At 40.9% G+C, this 18,463-nt stretch overlaps 1 protein-coding gene across 1 annotated transcript; it reads right to left on the bottom strand.

Annotated features, from left to right (window-relative positions):
- Positions 1-1,634: 1,634 nt before the first annotated feature.
- Positions 1,635-2,626, bottom strand: LOC100772316 (speckle-type POZ protein-like). Its single transcript, XM_035438653.1, has 2 exons — positions 2,453-2,626; positions 1,635-2,387 (listed from the first exon to the last, which is right to left on the bottom strand). Exons 1-2 carry the CDS (start codon positions 2,624-2,626, stop codon positions 1,635-1,637), a joined length of 927 nt encoding a protein of 308 aa, XP_035294544.1.
- Positions 2,627-18,463: the final 15,837 nt, after the last annotated feature.

Here is an 18,463-nt window from a genome sequence, read left to right as displayed (position 1 = left end):
CAGCACAGCCATTCCCAGTCTGACTCTTTGTAAATCTGGCTACAACACTACTTATCTGTCAGTAGAAGATAATTCAATCAATTGGTTTTGATTGTTTATTTTTACTTTATTTTAACTTTGGTAGAATGATAGCAGGTGGTAATTTAATAACATAGGTGATTTTTCACTAGGTGGATTCGGAGTCAGGGTAATAGCTATTCCATCCCAGAAAACATTCCTTTGAAGGGGTTATATTTGTTAATTTCAAGACCCCATATATGAAGGAAGATGCAGTTCGGTAACTGTTGAATATATTCAGAACCCCTTTGGAAACCAGAATGCTCTTACAATTTTATGTCTAGAAGAGTAAGCCTGGGAGGTCAAAGATTGAAGAAGACAGACTTACGAGTGAGGGATGAAAATTATGAAGAAATGAGAAGCTTTGTTCTGACAACCAGCAAAATGAGAGCAAAATGAGAGGACTTTAGGGATTTCTGATAGCACATATTTAAGTGGATCAGAATTTGTGTTCAAGGAGGATTAAGAAAAGAGGAAGGGCAAGACCTCCAGTGAAATTTGGTGGAGCCATTCCTAGGACAGTGAGTTTGGATGGAATGAAAGGTAGGAAAGAGGACAACCATTTTCAGAGGATCCTGCTTGGCCATGCTTAATGCCCAGCATGAATGGATTCTTCCATCCTGAGCTCCATATAGTGAACACTGACAGAAAGAAACATCTTCTTCCTGGATCATGTTCTTGGGAAGATTACTTTTTTCACAAACAGGTATTTCTGTGTAACAGCTCTGGTGGCTGTAGAACTAACTCTGTATACCACGCTGTCCTTGAACTAACAGAAAATGCCTAACTGTGACTCCTAAGTGCTGGGATTAAAGGTATATGCCACCACAGTGGGGCGTTAGGAATATTTAACAACATGAGAAGAGTAAAAATCAATTGTGTAGGAATTGAAATCATTTCTTTATTTATAGAAGAATAGTTTGGGAAAGCAAAATGCACTTGTTATGGTTATTCTTGCTTCCCAAATAGACCACCCCTGGAATTAAATAAAATATCCTCAAATGGATGGCACAAGTGTGAGGAATGTTTTCCATGAGTTTTAGTAGAAGATCCATTTGGAATACTGAATTTGAAGGTAGAAAACACAAGCATAAGAACAGAAGTACCAGGCCTAAAGACACACACCTTTAATCCAGATCTTTGGATAGGAGACACACCCTAAATTGGGATACACCTTCTTCTGGAAGCATATAAAAGACATGCAAGAAGGAAGTTGCAGCACTCTGACGGCTTGCACTAACCTTTCAGCAAGTCCATCATTTCACTGCCATTAGAGAATGCTTATTTGAGTTTCAGCATCTACTGAAGAGCACCAGATATATCCTACCTCCAGGACTGAGTAAGTACTGGATTCTTATACTTTTCCTTCACAGCTGAAATTGTGTGATTAACAAGAATGCAGCCCTATGTCATTCTAGGTTAGTCTCCTTCTTCATCCAGAGAGGTTCATTCCATATGTTCTGTTGCTCTAGAGAACCCTAGCACAACAATTTTGGATATAAGTGTAAAAATGTTCCATATGTTTCAACATTTGAGTAAAATTGTCAAAATAGTTACCTGTTGACCTAAGATTCAATCTAGAAAAGAAATCTGAGGGATGTAACTTTCATTGTAGCATAAACTCTTTTCTCTGAAACTAATTTTGAAATCTTGATAGAAAATTTCAGAGAGATATCCAAGTTTCCAGCAGAAAAAACCGCATTCTCCACAGAGAGATCCCTGCAGAGGACATCTCTGCACATGACCTTCAAACGCTCCAGGCCATTCTTGTCAGCAGCTGCCAGGACAGCAGCTGCCATGCTGTGGAGGTCTGGTGCCTTCCCGGTGTAAATGAATTCCATCATGGCCTTCAAAACTTGCGGCTCCAGATCAAGGATCTCAACGCGGTTTATTCTGCTCTCCTCCATGTCATGTTCAAACATAGCTCTGAAAACTGGAGAGCGAGCTGCTAAGATGGCCTTGTGAGCACTGAATTCCTGGCCAGCTACCAGTAGGCTGCAATCTGTGAACAGAGAATTCTCCCACAGCTGTCCTAGCTCATCTGCCATCGTGCACCTTGGAACCTGGATACCTGGCACCTTGCTGTCCTCAGAGTTCATGAAGGAGTCTTGGACCGCCAGGTCCACATCGCATAAGACAGTGAGTTCATTGTCTGGGAGATGCCAAGACTCCAGACTCAAGAGCAGATCTCGATGGATGAACTTTGTGAATCCCCAGTGTTGATTTGGCGTGAACTTGAAGAATCTTGGGCTTATCATACTTGGGTTTTCTCTCTGTCCATACTCAGGATCGAAAACTGGAACCTTGCCCACACTGGGCTCCTTGGGCAGCTGAGCAATGTTAGGTGAACTGACAAGTAATCTTTTCTGTCTTCGTCAATCCTGTTTGTCCGTACTTTCAAACACCATTTGTCGTTGACACTGGATCCAGATGAGAAGGTTGGACTTTTAATGGCTTCCCCTACTTCCTGAAGCAGGAATCTGAAGTTGCTTATGGTCCAACTGTAGGAAAATTTCTGGACACTGATCTCTGTGTAGCCCCATCGTTCGGCTGCACCGTCTTCTGTCATATCTACTGAGGTAGTTTGAAAGTTAACCTGGATCCAAAATGAAGAAACAGGACTTTTTATTTTTCAACCTGGGGTCACAATTGCAGAGATCTGTAAAAGGCAAACAAATACTCAGAGACTCATATTGGGGTTCAAGCTTCAAGCTGAAGATCAGCGAGGCAAAGCAGCCAAGCCACTAGCTCTTGCCTCCTCATCAGGCTCCATGAGTTCTCAATAAACATCACACTGCTGCCTCTCCTCAGCTTAACTGGAGATAACCATAGGACTGACTACTGAAGACCCTACTCCTAATTTTATACACTCTAGTGCTGGGATAATGGGCATAAGCTCCGTGGTTAATTTGGTTTAATCTTCTCTGGGTAACTAATATGGGTGCTTTACTATTTTGATCTCCAGTGACTCCAGAAATAGTAAGCTATATCTGTACTGCCAGAGATAGCTTTTAGTCTTTTATTTCTGTTTTCCCCTCTGTTCCCACTTCTATGGTGCTGGAAACTTGGATATCTCTCTGAAATTTTCTCTCAAGATTTCAAAATTAGTTTCAGAGAAGAGAGTTTAGGCTACTATGGAAAGTTACATCACTCGGATTTCTTTTCTAGATTGAATCTTAGGTCAACAGGTAACTATTTTGACAATTTTACTCAAATGTTGAATCATACGGAACATCTTATACACTTGTATCCAAGAGTGTAGTACTAGGGTTCTCTAGAGCAACAGAACATATGGAATGAACCTCTCTGGTTGAAGAAAGGAGATTCACTAGAATGACTTAGGGCTACATTCCTGTCAATCCCCCAATGTCAGCTGTGAAGGAAAAGTATAAGAATCCAGTACTTACTCAGTCCAGGAGATTGTATGTGTCTGGTGCTCTTCAGTAGATGCTGAAACTCAAATAAGCATTCTCTAATGGCAGTGAAGTGACGGACTTGCTGTAAGGTGAGTGCAAGACCACAGAGTGCTGCAACTTCCTTCTTGCATGCTTTATATGCTTCCAGAAGAAGGTGTATCCCAATTTAGTGTGTGTCTACTAGCCTAAGATCTGGATTAAAGGTGTGTGTCTTCAGGCCTGGTGCTTCTGTTCTTATGCTTGTGTTTTCTACCTTTAAGTTCAGTATTTCAAATGGATCTCCTACTCTAACTCATGCAAAACTTTCCCCACAGTTATGCCATCCATTTTAGGATTTTTCGGTTAATTCCAGGGGTGGTCTATTTGGGAAGCAAGTATAACCATGACAAGTGCATTTTGCCTGACTGGATTATTCTTCTATAAATAAAGAAATGACTTCGTTTCCTACACAGTTGTTATTTACTCTTCTCATGTTGTTAAATATTCCTACCGCCCCACTCTGGTGCCATATACCTTTAATCCCAGCACCTCAGAGTCACAGGTAGACATTTCTCTGTTAGTTCAAGGCCAGCTTGGTATACAGAGATAGTTCTACATTCTCCAGAGCTGTTACACAGAAATACCTGTTTGTGAAAAAAGTAATATTACCATGAGCATGATCCAGGAAGAGGATTTTTTTTCTGTCAGTGTTCACAATATGGAACTCAGGATGGAAAAATTCCTTTATGGTGGGCATTCATCAGGGTCAAGCAGGTACCTGTGAAAATGGCTGTCACCTTTTCTACCTTTCATTCCATCTAAACTCACTTTCCTTTGGAAGGCTCCACCAAATTTCACTGGTGGTCTTGCCCTTCCTCTTCTGTTAAATCTCCTTGAACACAAATTCTGATCCACTTAAGTGTGTGCTATCAGAAGTCCCTAAAGACCACTCATTTTGCTCATGCTGGTTGCCAGAACAAAGCTTCTCATTACCTCATAATTTTCATCCCTCACTTGTAAGTCTGTCTTCTTCAATCTTTGACCTCCCAGGCTTACTCTGCTAGACTTAAAATTGTAAAAGCATTCTGGTTTGCAAGGGGTTCTGAATATATTCAAGAGTTACTGAACTGCCTCTTCCTTCAAATATGAGGTCTTGAAATTAACAAATATAATCCCTTCAAAGGAATGTTTTCTGAGATGGAATAGCTATTACCCTGACTCTGAATCCAGCTAGTGAAAAATCGCCTATGCTATTAAATGGCCACCTGCTATAATTCTGCCAAAGTAAAAAAAAAAAGTAAAAATAAACAATCAAAACCAATTGATTGAATTATCTTCTACTGACAGATAAGTAGAGTTGTAGCCAGATGTACAGAGAGTCAGACTGGGAATGGCTGTGCTGATTCAGTCAATGAACCTATTTCCTTGTAGTGTAGGCTCAGAGATACTCTCCAAGATAAGATAACTGGAGAGACCTGACAAGTACAGAGAATTTTGATAAACACGTTACAGAAGGAAACCCATCTAAATCCCCTCCCTCCATCATTTCTGTTGAATAGAGTCTGCATTTCATGGAAAGTAGAATAATCTCTCACTTTAGGGACCAAAAAATAACCATGGAAGTTCTGCATTTGAACAGGACAGAATCTAGCACTCCACAAGGGAGTATACGACCTACTGAGACTCAATGTAAGTGATTGACAGGAGAAGGATTTAGGATATTTATTGACGACTCTCATAGATGGGGCTGAAATACTTTTTCTAGGCATGATCATCTGAGAGGCAGGGAAAAGACCACCACTACAGTTTGTTGGAGTCATCTGGGGACTGTGGTTCTGGATAGTATATAGGGGAGGAAATAGGAGAGCCACCCTAAGGATTTCCTGGTTCTGCTTCGCCCTCACTATATATGGGCACTTTGTCTGATGTCAACACTGTGAAAACTAAGACCACTGACATACTCAGGAGAATCCTTCTTCCATGATGCTGTTTATAGCAGCACTCATTGTAAACCCACTTGATATGGGTATTCTTGGTTCTCAACTTGGCAATGTCTGGAATTAACAATACTCAAAAATGCAGAGCACACGTGTGAGAAATTATTGCTTAAGTTGAAGTAGACAGATCCACTTGAAATGGTTACTTTTAAGGGAAGAAGACACATACCCTTAATCTGGATCTAGAGCTGGGAAGACAACTTTACCTCAGCCCTGAATTTTATTAATTATTACACATTATTCATTACAGACATATTCCTCTAGATGAGCATGTCTCTGCTCAACTATATTTAAAAATTATGCAAAACTGAAATCTTTTTTTCTTTTATTTCTTTTTTGTTTGTTTTATTGTTTAGAGTTTAAGCCACTCATAGAAAAATCAGCCTCATCTCAAATAAGTGCTTCCCTTGATCCACTTAAACTCCCTGAGTATTCCAGGCTGCCACTGAATATTCCTTTTATGTCCTGAATATAATGTACAGCAGGACACCAGTTTTTCCTGCTTCAGAATCTGTCCTTTGTGGACATGGTCATATTTGAAGGAGTTGACATTGGGTTAGGGGTTGATTGAGCTTGTCTTTGTTTTGTAGCGGGAATCTCATTTAGTATCCAAAGACACAACTATAAAACTCAATAGATTTCAGCCACCTCTGTTTCCCAATGCAGGCCTAAGTCAACAAGGGGTGCTTAGAATATCACATTTATTACATATTGAGAGAAAACTTACTTATTTTGACACATTTCTAGTGAATGTTCACAGTAACATTCCTGTACATAAGCAATTCTCTAAATTTTATATAAATTAGAAACAATCTTCTTTTACATATGAATCCCAGTATCATCTCCCTCCCATTCTGCAATTACCCTCACCACCCCCATCCCATACCCCATCTACTCCCAAGGGAGAGTGAGGCCTTCAATGAGGGAATCATAAAATCTTTCATGCCCCCCTTGTTTCTGGGCTAAGAGAGTATCCCTCCATGGGAAATGGGCTCCTGAAATCCATTTGTGCACTAGAGATACATTCTGGAGAAAGAGTCACCTATGCTGGCAACAGAGCAGAGACATCCCCTGCTCTCATTGTTAGGAGTCTCTTTTATTCTCTTGATGAAACTTACCTCTGTAGTTCCCGCTTGCTTACCTAGATTTTTGCTTTTTTCATTCCCTCCCTTTGTGTTTACTTTAGTGTTTCTACTTACATTTTCAAGTCTTGAACCATTTTTATTTCATTCTTTCAAATGTTTGTTTTCAGGCTTTTTAAAAAGGGATTTATTAATTTACTTTATTTGTGTTTGCTTTATCCTAGATTTCTTTAAAGAATTTATGTACCTCTTGTTAAGGGACTCTATTGTCATAAAGTTGGTTGTAAGGACTTTTACTTGTGCTTCCGCTATGTTGGAATAGTCAGAGCTTGCTGAAGTGTGATATCAGCCTCTAGTGAAGATACAATGCCCTGGTTGTTATTGAGTTTTGTTTTGGGTTTTGAGGGCGGGGTGTAGTTTTCTTATGCTTTGCATTGCTTTTAAACTGGCATCTAGGATGCTGGGATTGCGGGGATTATAGGTCTAGGTAATGGCTTCTGGAGTTGTCATGTTTCGGAGCTCTTCTGACTGTTGGTGTTCATTTTCTCTCTGGCAAGTGTGTGATTGATTGCTCTATGCTCTCTGGTAGGAGTTGCTCTTTGGACTTGATAGTTTTGGCAACTTGGAGTTCTAGGTAAAAAGTGTTTCTGAGTATTCGCAGCTGACACATAGAAATGGACTTGGGATAGAGGTCTAAAGGGATCATAGGAGGGAGTAGAGCACTCTTGTAGCAGAATCTGCTAATTTTGTCTCCTTGGAATAGGAAGATACAGTGAAGAGAGATAGCCCCAGAAGGTCTGCTATAGCATTACAGATGAGACTGTGGTTGAATATAGAGGAACAGAAGGAGAAGGGGAAATCTGTTGCTTGCAAGAGAGGTTGCTTGCATCCTTGGCAGGATTGGTTAATCTGGACTATCAGGGAGTTTGTGATATGTCTCCTCTTGTTTAGGTATTGTGTTTATACAGATATTTTACCTATAATAGTCAAAACTTACAATTAGATTAGTTAGGTTTTCTAGATATACAGAGATATATTTGAGATGGATAGGTATTCTTCAAACTTTTCAAAGACCTACAGAAATATGGCATTTAAATGGTTTAGGGTTTTTCTTGGCAGTGAGACACAAGTGCTTCTGGCACACCAATTACATCAGAAAGGAGGATGGGCATCGAAGAAACTCGTTATACAGTTTGCTTTCAACACGGCAGGATTAGCCATATGAGCAAGAAACTGCTCTTGCCTGGACTGTTTATTGCTGTATAAACTGGACATGCAGGACCCACAAGAAAATGACTGCTGAACTTACAAAACAAGATGGTACTGAAGGGTTCCTGTTAAAATGGAGAAGTTTGCTAGACACACCGTGGCCTATAGGCTGAAGACCGATGCCCCAAAGTTAAAGAGGAACTTTGGGTGACTGTCCAGGTAGAGAGAAGTTTCTGTCAATTCTAGAGGCTGTCTGATGCTGGTGTGGCACTTAGGAGTCTGCACACACATTCCCAGCTTAACAGAGATGGAAGGACAAAAATGGGGTTCTGTAAACAGAAACACTACTGGAATCCATAAACTGATTTAAACTTTTTATTCATTTCTTATAAGTTTGGGTAGAGTTTTGTATACTTTAGTTTGAGTACAGCAGAGTCAAGCCCAGCCCTCTTCTCCAACCCCATTATACTTCATTTACAGTTGAATTCATGCCTGAGCAACCATAAATAATATCCCCAATTTTGGTGTATAGAATCCAGAGATGCCTTTCCTACCAGGAGTCATTGGTAAAAACACTGGCTGGTTCTTCTGGAAGATATAAGGTCACTATTGCAGATGACATGTTAGTTGAAGATTGTTGCATTTGTTTTTGCTGTGGAACATTGTTTAATGATGCAAAGATGTGTTGCATTCTTTAATATTACATTTGTTTAACTCTGTGAAGATGTGATAATTTACCTGTCTAAAACACCTGATTGGACTACTAAGGCAATAAATGGTCAATACCTAGGCAGAAACAGAAATAGGGAGGACTGTCAGGCAGAGAAAATAAAGAGTAGGAGAAATCTGGGAAGAGAAGAAAGAGAAAAGGAGAGAGGACCTCAGGGTCCTTCCACCCAGCTACAAAGCAAGCCATGGAGAAATATGTAAAGAAAGGTATATAGAATAAAGCCAAAAGCCCAAAGGCAAAAGGTAGATGGGATTATTTAAGTTAATGAAAGTTGGCTAGGAACCAGCCAAGCTAAGCTCAGGCATTCAAAAGTAAGAATACGACTGCACGTATTAGGGGTGTGAGTGGGAGAACCCCAAAAAACAAAGACCAAAGTGTAAAACCAACCAACTATAGATCACACCTAAGCAGGGTTTTAGGACCTCTTCAAACATGTGGGAGGAGTCTCCAGAAGACAGTCTAATGAAGATGCCTAGAGGGGTCTTTCCCAGTAAACCTGTAATGGTTGCCACATCCCTTTGGGCATTGATTTAGGCAGAAGGAGGCAAAAAGAAGGAAAATAAGCCACACCTCAAACTTCCCTCTTTCTGCTTCCTGACTGCCTGAAGCCACGCCCAAAGGGGTATGGCCACCATTACATGTCCACTGGCAAGACTTCTACAGATGCCAGGAAACAGAATGGTTCTGCTAGCAAGTGAGGATGTCACCCAAATGTTAATGTACACTATGGATCTCAGAGACCTCAGAAGCATGAGCTGTAATAAAATCCAGTAACTATGCTTTAAGATACTCTGCATTGTGGAGGTCAGCCAGGATGAGTGGGTGGGCAGCATTCTCCACAGAGCAGACCCTGCAGATGCTATTCTCACACATGACCTTCAAACGCTCCAGGCCATACTTGTCAGCAGCTGTCAGGAAAGCATCTGCCATGCTTTGGAGGCCAGGTGCCTTCCCAGTGTAAATGAAGCCCATCATTGCCTTGAAGCCTTGTGGTTCCAGGTCATGAATCTCAACTCAGTTCTTTATGTTCTCCTCTTTATCATGTTCAACCATGGCTCTGAAAACTAGAGAGTGAGCTGCTAAGAAGGCATGGTGAGCTCAGAATTCCTGGCCAGATACCACAGGGCAGCACTCTGTGCAATGGGAATTCTCCCACAGCACTGCTAGCTCATCTGCCACCGTGCACCTTGGAACCTTGATCTGGGTGACATTTTCAGTCCAAAAATGCAGGACCATGTTCCTCTTGTAGAGGAGGGTAAGCTCATCACCTGGATGAAGCCAATGTGCATAGGAAAAGAGGAAATCTGGATGGATGAACTTTTCTGAATACCCACTGTTAGTCTGGAAAGGACCTAAAGTTGGGTTCATCACACTTTGGGTTGTCTCTCCTTAGGTGCTTATGATCCAGAAATGGAACTTTGCTCAAACAGAACGCTCTGGGGAACTGAGCAACACTAGGTAAACTGGCAGGTAACCTGTGCTTTCTTTGTCTACCACTTCAGGTGTACTCTCAATAACCATTTCAGTTTGTGATTGACTCCTGATGAGAAAGTTGGACTTTTAATGGCTCCCTGAATATCCTCCAGAGAAAAAAGGAAGTGGCTGATGGCCCACCTGTAGGAGAATCTCTGTCAGTTTTGACTGCCTGGACCCTGACATTTTTGCAGGTAGCAGTTTGGATGTTGGACAGGATCCAAAATGAAGAACTAGGATTTGTTTTCTCTTTACCCTGTGGGACACAATCAGACACGTTTTAGATATTTAGTATTTGTTTTCCCCTCTGTTCTCACTTCTATGAGTCTCTCTGAAATTCTCTATCTAATAATTAAGTATTAGTTTCAAAGAAGACATTCTAGGCTATTTGGGACAGTTATATTATTCCATTTTTTTTCAAGATAGAATGTTAGGTCAATGGGTAACTGGTTTTTGACAATTACACACAACTGTGAAATCTTTTGGGACATTTTATACACTCATATAAAATGTACTAGGTTTCTTTAGAGTAACATAACATATAAAATAATCTATATATGAGGGAGACTCATTAGAAAGACTTATGTCTGCAGCCCTGCTAATCCCACAATGTGTACCTGTGAAGTAAAATTTCAAGGATTCAGTACTTAGTCAAGGAGATTTGACCTGTCACCTGGTCTTCAGTATCTGCTGCAATCCCCAAGAAGTTTCTCTAATTCCACTGAAGAAATTGGCTTGCTGCAAAGTGAGGGCAAACAAGCAGAGAACAACAGCTTCCTTCTTCAGTGTCATTCATAAGCTTTCAAAAGAAAGCGTTGCCTAATTAAATGTGTGTCTTCTGGCTTCAGGATCAGAATGAGCCAGGTGGTAGCTGTGCACACCATTAGTCCGAACATTTGGGAGTCAGAGGCAGGTGGATCTCAGTGAGTTCCAGGCCAGCCTGGTCTGTAGAATCAGTTCAGGACATCCTCTAGATATCAAAGAAGAGGGTTAGGGTTCTTTCCCCTTCTAGAAAGTGGATAGTAAAATGGTTCCCACATGGTTCCCACATCTTTCATCTCTTTCTTCTTGTCTTTGTGAGACTCTCTAGGCCTAGAAAACACTGACATATGTTGAAAGATTCAGTCAGCTCAGAAATTGCCAAAGCACCCCTCCATAACTCTGGCTCATCCCTCAGTACTATTCATCTATCAGTTGGTTTTGAGTTATTCAGTTTTGTTTCTCTACCTAGATTTCCTTCAGGTGGCTGAAAAGTGTCATCTGAGTCTCTTCACCAGGTGGGTTAGGTTCATTCAGGTCCCTCCTACCTCAAATCTGTTATTTGAAAAGTCTGTGTTTGACCACTTCCAGACACTTCATTTACAACAAAGATGGCTAAAGGGTGAGCCCAGTGTTCCCTTGAGCTCCTGGAGATTTGTGTGAGGTAGGTGCCCCTCACAGGGGAAACTGAGCCCATCTGAGAAGAACCATGGGCTCTGCCCATAAGGTTTCTTATTCCACAGCCAACCACAGCTCTGAATCACCTGTGCTCACCTGTGATGAGTAGTCAGCACCATGACTTACAGAGGAGTTGCCAACATGGTGACAGGCAGTGAATGAGGACAATTTATCCATAACATCATGTTGGAGTCTCATTCATTGTTTAGATTACTGTTTTTCCATATACTATTCTTATTAATTCTTTGAGAATTTCACTCAAGCATGCAATGAATCTTGATCTTATTCCTATTCCTTCTCAACTCCTCCAAGGTACCCCACCTTCTTTTAACTTCATGTCTTCTTTTATTTTACTCTTTTAATTGCAGAGTCCAGTGTGTGATGTTTTTATACTCATGTGTGTAGCCATCCTAAAACCAGGGACAATCTTAGAAAAGCTAACTACCCTCCTGCTATAAGCCATCCATTGGACAGTTGGGTTTTCAAAGATGTGCAAAGAGCTCAAAAAGACTGTTGTACTTCCTTTTAAATTTTATTTATTTATTTAGTGGCTCTTTGCAGTGATGTCTGTGTAGAATTTGTATTCCGTCCCCACAGAGGAGTCCATAAGAGGGTTTAGTTTTCCCTAGGAATAGAAAAATAGATAATTGAGATCTTCCATATGGGTTCTGGGAACTGTACTTGGTTCTTGTGGAAAAGCAGCCAGTGCTCTAAATGAATTTGAATCTCACCAGCTCAGTGGTAAACCCACACACAAAATGTTACTAAGCAGTCACTAAAACAAACCTGGTCTCTAAGCAGCTGTGCTAGCTACCTTGGCATGAACTTGACACAAGCTATGGTCATCTGGAGATGGGAACATCACTTAAGAAAATCCTCCATCAGATTGTCTATAGGACTGTCTCTATGGCATTTTCTATCCCCGAACAATTTTTTATACAGTCTCTCTATACACAGCTGGGGCTATCCTAGAAATTGCTATGTCGATTAATCTGGCCTCTAATTCACAGAGATCTGTCTTCCTCGGCCTCCAGATTTCTGAGAACTCACAGATGCCTAAGGCATTTTGTTTCTGTTGTTTACTTAAAAAATTTATTTTTCATTTAACTTAACCAACCCTAGTACTCCCTCCCTCCCCTCTCCTACCTCCATGTATCTTCCCTTTCCCTCCCACCCTTGTACACTCTTCTGAGGGGGTAAGACCTACTTTGGGGAATCAGCAAGTCTGGCCTACTATGTTTGCCTACCATGCCCCTCCCTGCTCTATCAAGATGGAACATGTCATCCCACCATAGGGAATGGGCTCCAAATAGCCAGTTTATGCACCTGGGATAGGTCCTAGTGCCATTGCCAGTCCCACCCTAACAGATCAATCAAGTAACTGTCACCCATATTCAGAAGGTCTAGTTCTGTCCCAAGAAGGTTCCCCAGCTGTCAATCCATAGTTTCATAGTCCATGAGCTCCCACTAGCTCTGGTCAGCTGTCCCTGTGGTTTTCCCCATGATGCTCTTGACTTCCCTTGTTCATATGATCCCTCCACCCTGTCTTCAGCAGAACTCCAGGAACTCTGCCCCCTGCTTGACTGTGGATCATTGCAACTTTTTCCATCAGTTACTGGATGTAGACTCTATGATGACAATTAGGGTAGTTACTAATCTGGTTTAAGGGAAAGGCCTGTTCAGAAACCCTCTTCAATATTGCGAGGAGTCTTAGCTGGGAGTCACCCTTCTGGATTCCTAGAAATTTCCCCAGCACCCTGTTTCTCTCTAACCCCATAAAGCCTCCCTCTATTAAGATATCTCTTTCATTGCTTTCCTCCTGTGTTCCCCCACTACTTGGTCTTCTTGATCCCTGATATTTCCATCCAACATCACCGCCCTTCTAACCCCTCCATGTTTACCCAGGAGATCTTAACTATTTTTCCTTTCTGGGGCCCTCCATGTGTGTCCCTCTAGGGTCCACCTTTTTACCTAGCTTCTCTGGGGTTGTGGACTGTAGTCTGGTTATCTTTTCCTTTACATATAATACCCACTCATGAGTGAATACATACTGTGCTTGTCTTTCTGTCTGGATTAACGAACTCAGGATGTTTTTTTTTTTTCTAATTCGGTCCATTTACCTCAAATTTCATAATGTCATTGTTTTTTATGGCAGAGTAATACTCTATTGTGTAAAAGTATCACATTATCTTTGTTCATTCTTCAGATGATAGGCATCTAGGTTGTGTCCAGGTTCTGACTATTACTAATAATGCTGCTATGAACATAGTTGAGCAAATGTCCTTTGACATAATTGTGCATCCTTTGGTCATATGCCCAAGAGTGGCATTGCTATGTCTTGAGGTAGACTAATTACAAGTTTTCTCGGAAACCACCATATTGATTTTCAAAGTGGCTGTACAAGTTTGCACTTTCTCCAGTATTGCAAGAGTGTTCCCCTTACTCCACATCCTATCCAGCATAAACTTTCATCAGGGTTTTCTTTTTTTTGTATCTAAGCCATTCTGATAGGTGTAAGTTGATATATCAGTCATTTTGATTTGCATTTCCCTGATGACTAAGGATGATGAGCTTTTCATTAAATAGCCATTTGAGTCTCTTCTGTTGAGAATTCTCCGTTTAGATATGTACTCCATTTTTAATTGGATTATTGGGTATTTTGTTGTTGAGCTGCTTGAATTCTTTTTATGTTTTGGAGATCCGTCTGCTGTCAGATGTGGTGTTGGTGAAGATCTTTTCCCTATCTGTAGCCTGCCCTTTTGTCTTATTGACCATATGCTTTGCTATGCAGTCTTTTGACTTACAATCGATATAGAAGTCCATTGTCTATTGGGGGCAGAGACACCCTTTGTTAGGTACTCCCAGGGTATATAATAAAGCAAGCCAGTAAGCATCATTCTTCAGTGTCTCTTCCTTGACCCCTGACTGATTGAGTTCCTGCCCTAACATCATCTTGTGATGCATTATATGCTGGAAGCTGAAACAATGCGTTTTTTTTCAAAGTAGCTTTTGGTAATGGTGTTTCATAACGGCAATGGAGAACAAATTAAGACAGAAGACTCAAGAAATTTAATCACAGACTAAGAAAGGTTCATGAATTTTTCACATCATGAGATTTGCACTTTGGTGTTTTACAAATTATATGGAAAGCTTATAACTGTCATTCATATATGGAACACGCTAACATTTTGAACATTTGTCACAGAAACACAGTGAGATGGGATGGCTTCTTGATGGTTCTGGGTTTCTATGGGAAGCCAATGAAAACTGAAGAAAGATGAGAGAAAGACAGGGAGATGACAATGTAGCTCAGGTGTAGAGAAATAGCCTAGTAGGTCGAAGGTACTGACTTATGTCTCCAACAAGCCTTACACAGACTCACATGCCAACACACACACATGCATTCATTCACTCCAAAGAAAAAGAGAACACAACACTTCCTTTGAACATGTAAAGAGTATCAGAAGCTTATTGAAGCTTTTGATTGATTACTATTCAGATTATTACTATCACTAGGACCATCCTCCCAGAATCCCCTATCTACACATGTGTGTACTACATTGTGTATAGATATCTGTTTTATTTCCTTAATGCAAAGGAGCAACATTTACCTCACATGGAAATTGTGTAAAAATCTGGAGGGTTGCACTCACACAGTTCCTTCTTTTAGTATCATCTTTATTAGTGTGGGCCTGTGTTATAAGTGATATTTCTGTAGTGGTGCACTGAACAGCCTTCCCAGTGGCCATACATTCCTGTTTCTTTCTTGAAAGATTCACAGTGTTGCAGGTATGCCGGTAAAAGTTTAGAAAACAATACATGCTATGCATCTGTAGCTCTGTAAAGCACTTTCTCTAAGAAGGCCTAGTTAAGTCTCCACCATAATGTTATTTAAAATAGAAAAAAAGACTCTGATCTTCTTGTTCTGTTACTTGAAGCTTGCCCTCATCTGTTTCTATGATGACTATCTCAAGCAAATGATTTTTTGTTTTCTTCGGGAGGAGATTCTAGAGAACACAGATGAAACATATTTGCAATTTCACATGGCAATGCCATAAGACCTTGTAGCATCTCTCAGGCAGTTGCGGATAAACAGAGGGGAAACCAAATGTCACAGGATAGATTTGCAGCTGTCCAATTTGGTGAAGAAGTCCATGTAACTGAACTCCAGACAGCCTTACAAGACTTTACAGATACAATATTAATGTCCCGTGGATCTGTGTACTCATTACATATCTGTCAATTACAAGCCATGGTTTCCTCTGAGAAGCTGATTCTGGACTCCTAGAATGGTATTTAACAAGGGGAAAGGTTCGTTTTCCATATGACAAGTACCACCTGACAACATTCCAGCTCCCCAGCCTTTGCCAAGGTGCACTAGAGCCATATCAAATTCTCATATTTTTGTATGGGAGCCTAGCCTTTAATGGATGAACCATCTCTCTAGACCATCAACTGCAAATCCTTGCAGCCTTTGTTTGCCCACCTTGTGTGTTTAGGTAGAACGCTGTAATTGCAGTCCTTAATACAAGACTAATTTCCCTACCATCTAATTTCTTTTCAAAATGATGACATCCATTGCTTCTGAAAGTGTATTAAAACCTCCTCTCTAGACACAAAGCAAAAGTCACAGAACTTGCTAACAACTTTCACGAATATGTTCTGACCAAAGTAAAGTTTATCACCAAACAGCTAGAATAATATGTAATAGTTTTCTAATGCTGCTGTAATGAATGGACAGCAGGCTAGAGGCACAGGAATTCATTAGTTTAGATGACTTAATGTCGGGTTTCCAAAGGGCTCACATGGAGCCACCAGTAGTCTACTGGAGGCTTTCCCTGTTTGGGCCACTAGAGGGCACCACTTCACTTGCCTTGATCTTTTTAGGCCACAATTGTCAAAAGTATCTTGGCTGTTGATCCTTTTTCTGACTCTTTAGTTTTTTCTTCCAAAGTCATTAGGACCCCTGTGACACCATTATCCCACACACAGAACACACAAGATAATCTTTCTCAAGACCTTGACAATGTAGAATCGGATATGGGAAGACCAGGACTTCAAGCCCAGCCTGGCCTTAGCAGTGAGTTTGAGGTCAGCCTAGCTTACCTGAGACCTCCCTAAAAACAAACAAACAGACAAGTGAATTAATGAATGAATAAAAATTAAAAATATATAGAGAAAAGAACTATCATGATAAATGGACGTCAACAAAGTCAGCTTAGACAAGTAATAGTAAGGTCATCTTCCAGTCACTAGATCTCTTTGGGACATGGCCCATCATATCACTAATGTACTTACTGTAAGTTACCTAAATTTCCCTTCATCTTTTTCCCCAAAACTAGTTATTTACCATTTCAAAGGGAAAGATTAATGCTAGGGCTGAAAACTGGGCTTTGTGGTTATGAGCACTGGCTGTTTTGCAGAAGACCTGGGTCCAATTCCTAGTACCCACATGTGGGCTCACCACCATCTGTAAGTCTAGTTCCAGAGAATCCCAGGACATTTTTTCCTACATGGGCCCCACATCTGCATGTCTAACGGATATCTGAGTACACAGAACACACATACACACACACACACACACACACACACACACACACACACACACACACATGTTTTAATTTAGATAAATTAATTTTACAGAAGAAACAAGAAAAAATGAGTAGTAAGTCTAAGTCTCATTAAAGGGCTACATCAGATAGCAATAATAATAACACTTCCCCTTCTTTTTATTTCTGTTTCTATTGGCTCATTCATGTTAGTTAACTGTCACAAACAAATCTCAGTGTTTCCCTAAATAATATACAAACAAATCAAAAGTAGCCAGGAAAGTCTGTATCTTTCTACCCCTGGATCTGACAGGACAGAAACACAGCTACCAAGCACACAGTGTCAGGTCTTTGTCCTTAACCCAACGGGAAACTTGGCTGTTCCTTATTGTCTGAGGTTCAACCCCAATCTCTACACCTATAGGCTAATTTGGAAAGATGGAGTGAGGAAAAGACAGCAAAGGGATTGAGTGGAAGGGCGACAAGTGAGGAGCAGATACCTACCCATTAGCCTGTTTGCACAAAAGCCTGAATTCTCAAAACAGAGGGGAAGGAAGAAAAGCAAAATCAAGATAATCCCAAACCTTTTTCCCAACATGTAAAACCAGAACCATCTCTGTAGATCTCTGGATGTTTCCCTAGTGCCTAATTCCTCTGCAAACCTAAAATGTCTCCCTCTATTATGGTATCTCCTTTCTTGTTTTCTTCTATTCTTCCCCCAACTCAACTTTCTGCTCCCTCATGTCCTCCACACCCCACCTCTTCTCCCCTTTTCATTCTCCTAGCTCCCTCCTCCTTCCTCCCGTGCTCCCAATTTGCTCAGGAGATCTTGTCCCTTTCCCCTTCTATGTATGTCTCTCATACAGTCCTCCTTGTTTACTAGCTTCTCTGGCAGTGTGGACTGTAGGCTGGTAATCCTTTACCCTCTGTCTAAAATCCACATATGAGTGAGTACATACCATGTTTGTCTTTTTGTGATTGGGTTACCTCGCTCAGAATGGTTTCTTCTAGTTCCATCATTTTCCTACAAATTTCAAGATTCCATTGTATTTTTTTCTGCTGAGTAGTATTCCATTGTATGAATGTACCACATTTTCTCTATCCATTTTTCAGTTGAGGGGCATCTAAGCAACAGAGGAGATCCTACCTTAAATGCCTCCCCTGATAAAGAGATTGATGCCTGACTTATATGCCACCTGATAGCCCTCATCCAGCAGCTGGTGGAAGTAGAAGCAGACACCCACACCTACTCACTGAACTAACTGAACTGGAATCCAATGCAAAGAAGGGCGAGTGATATGCACAGGGGACCTGACCAGGCTTATAAAACCCACAAAAACAGATGACCTGAACATTAAGGAGCTCTTGGTCCCCAGACTGATAGCTAGGATACCAGCATGGGACTGATCCAGACCCCAGGAATATGGTTTTCAGTGTGGAGACCTTGGAAATCTACAGGACCTCCTGTAGATAAGTTCAGGACTTATCCCTAGCATAGGAATGGACTTTGGGAGCCCATTCCACATAGAGGCAT

The sequence above is a fragment of the Cricetulus griseus genome, chromosome 2 (genome assembly GCF_003668045.3).
Source record: "Cricetulus griseus strain 17A/GY chromosome 2, alternate assembly CriGri-PICRH-1.0, whole genome shotgun sequence".
Lineage (NCBI taxonomy): Eukaryota > Metazoa > Chordata > Mammalia > Rodentia > Cricetidae > Cricetulus > Cricetulus griseus.
The sequence above is the reverse complement of the archived record's forward strand: the minus strand, read 5'-3'. Positions and strand labels throughout refer to the sequence as shown.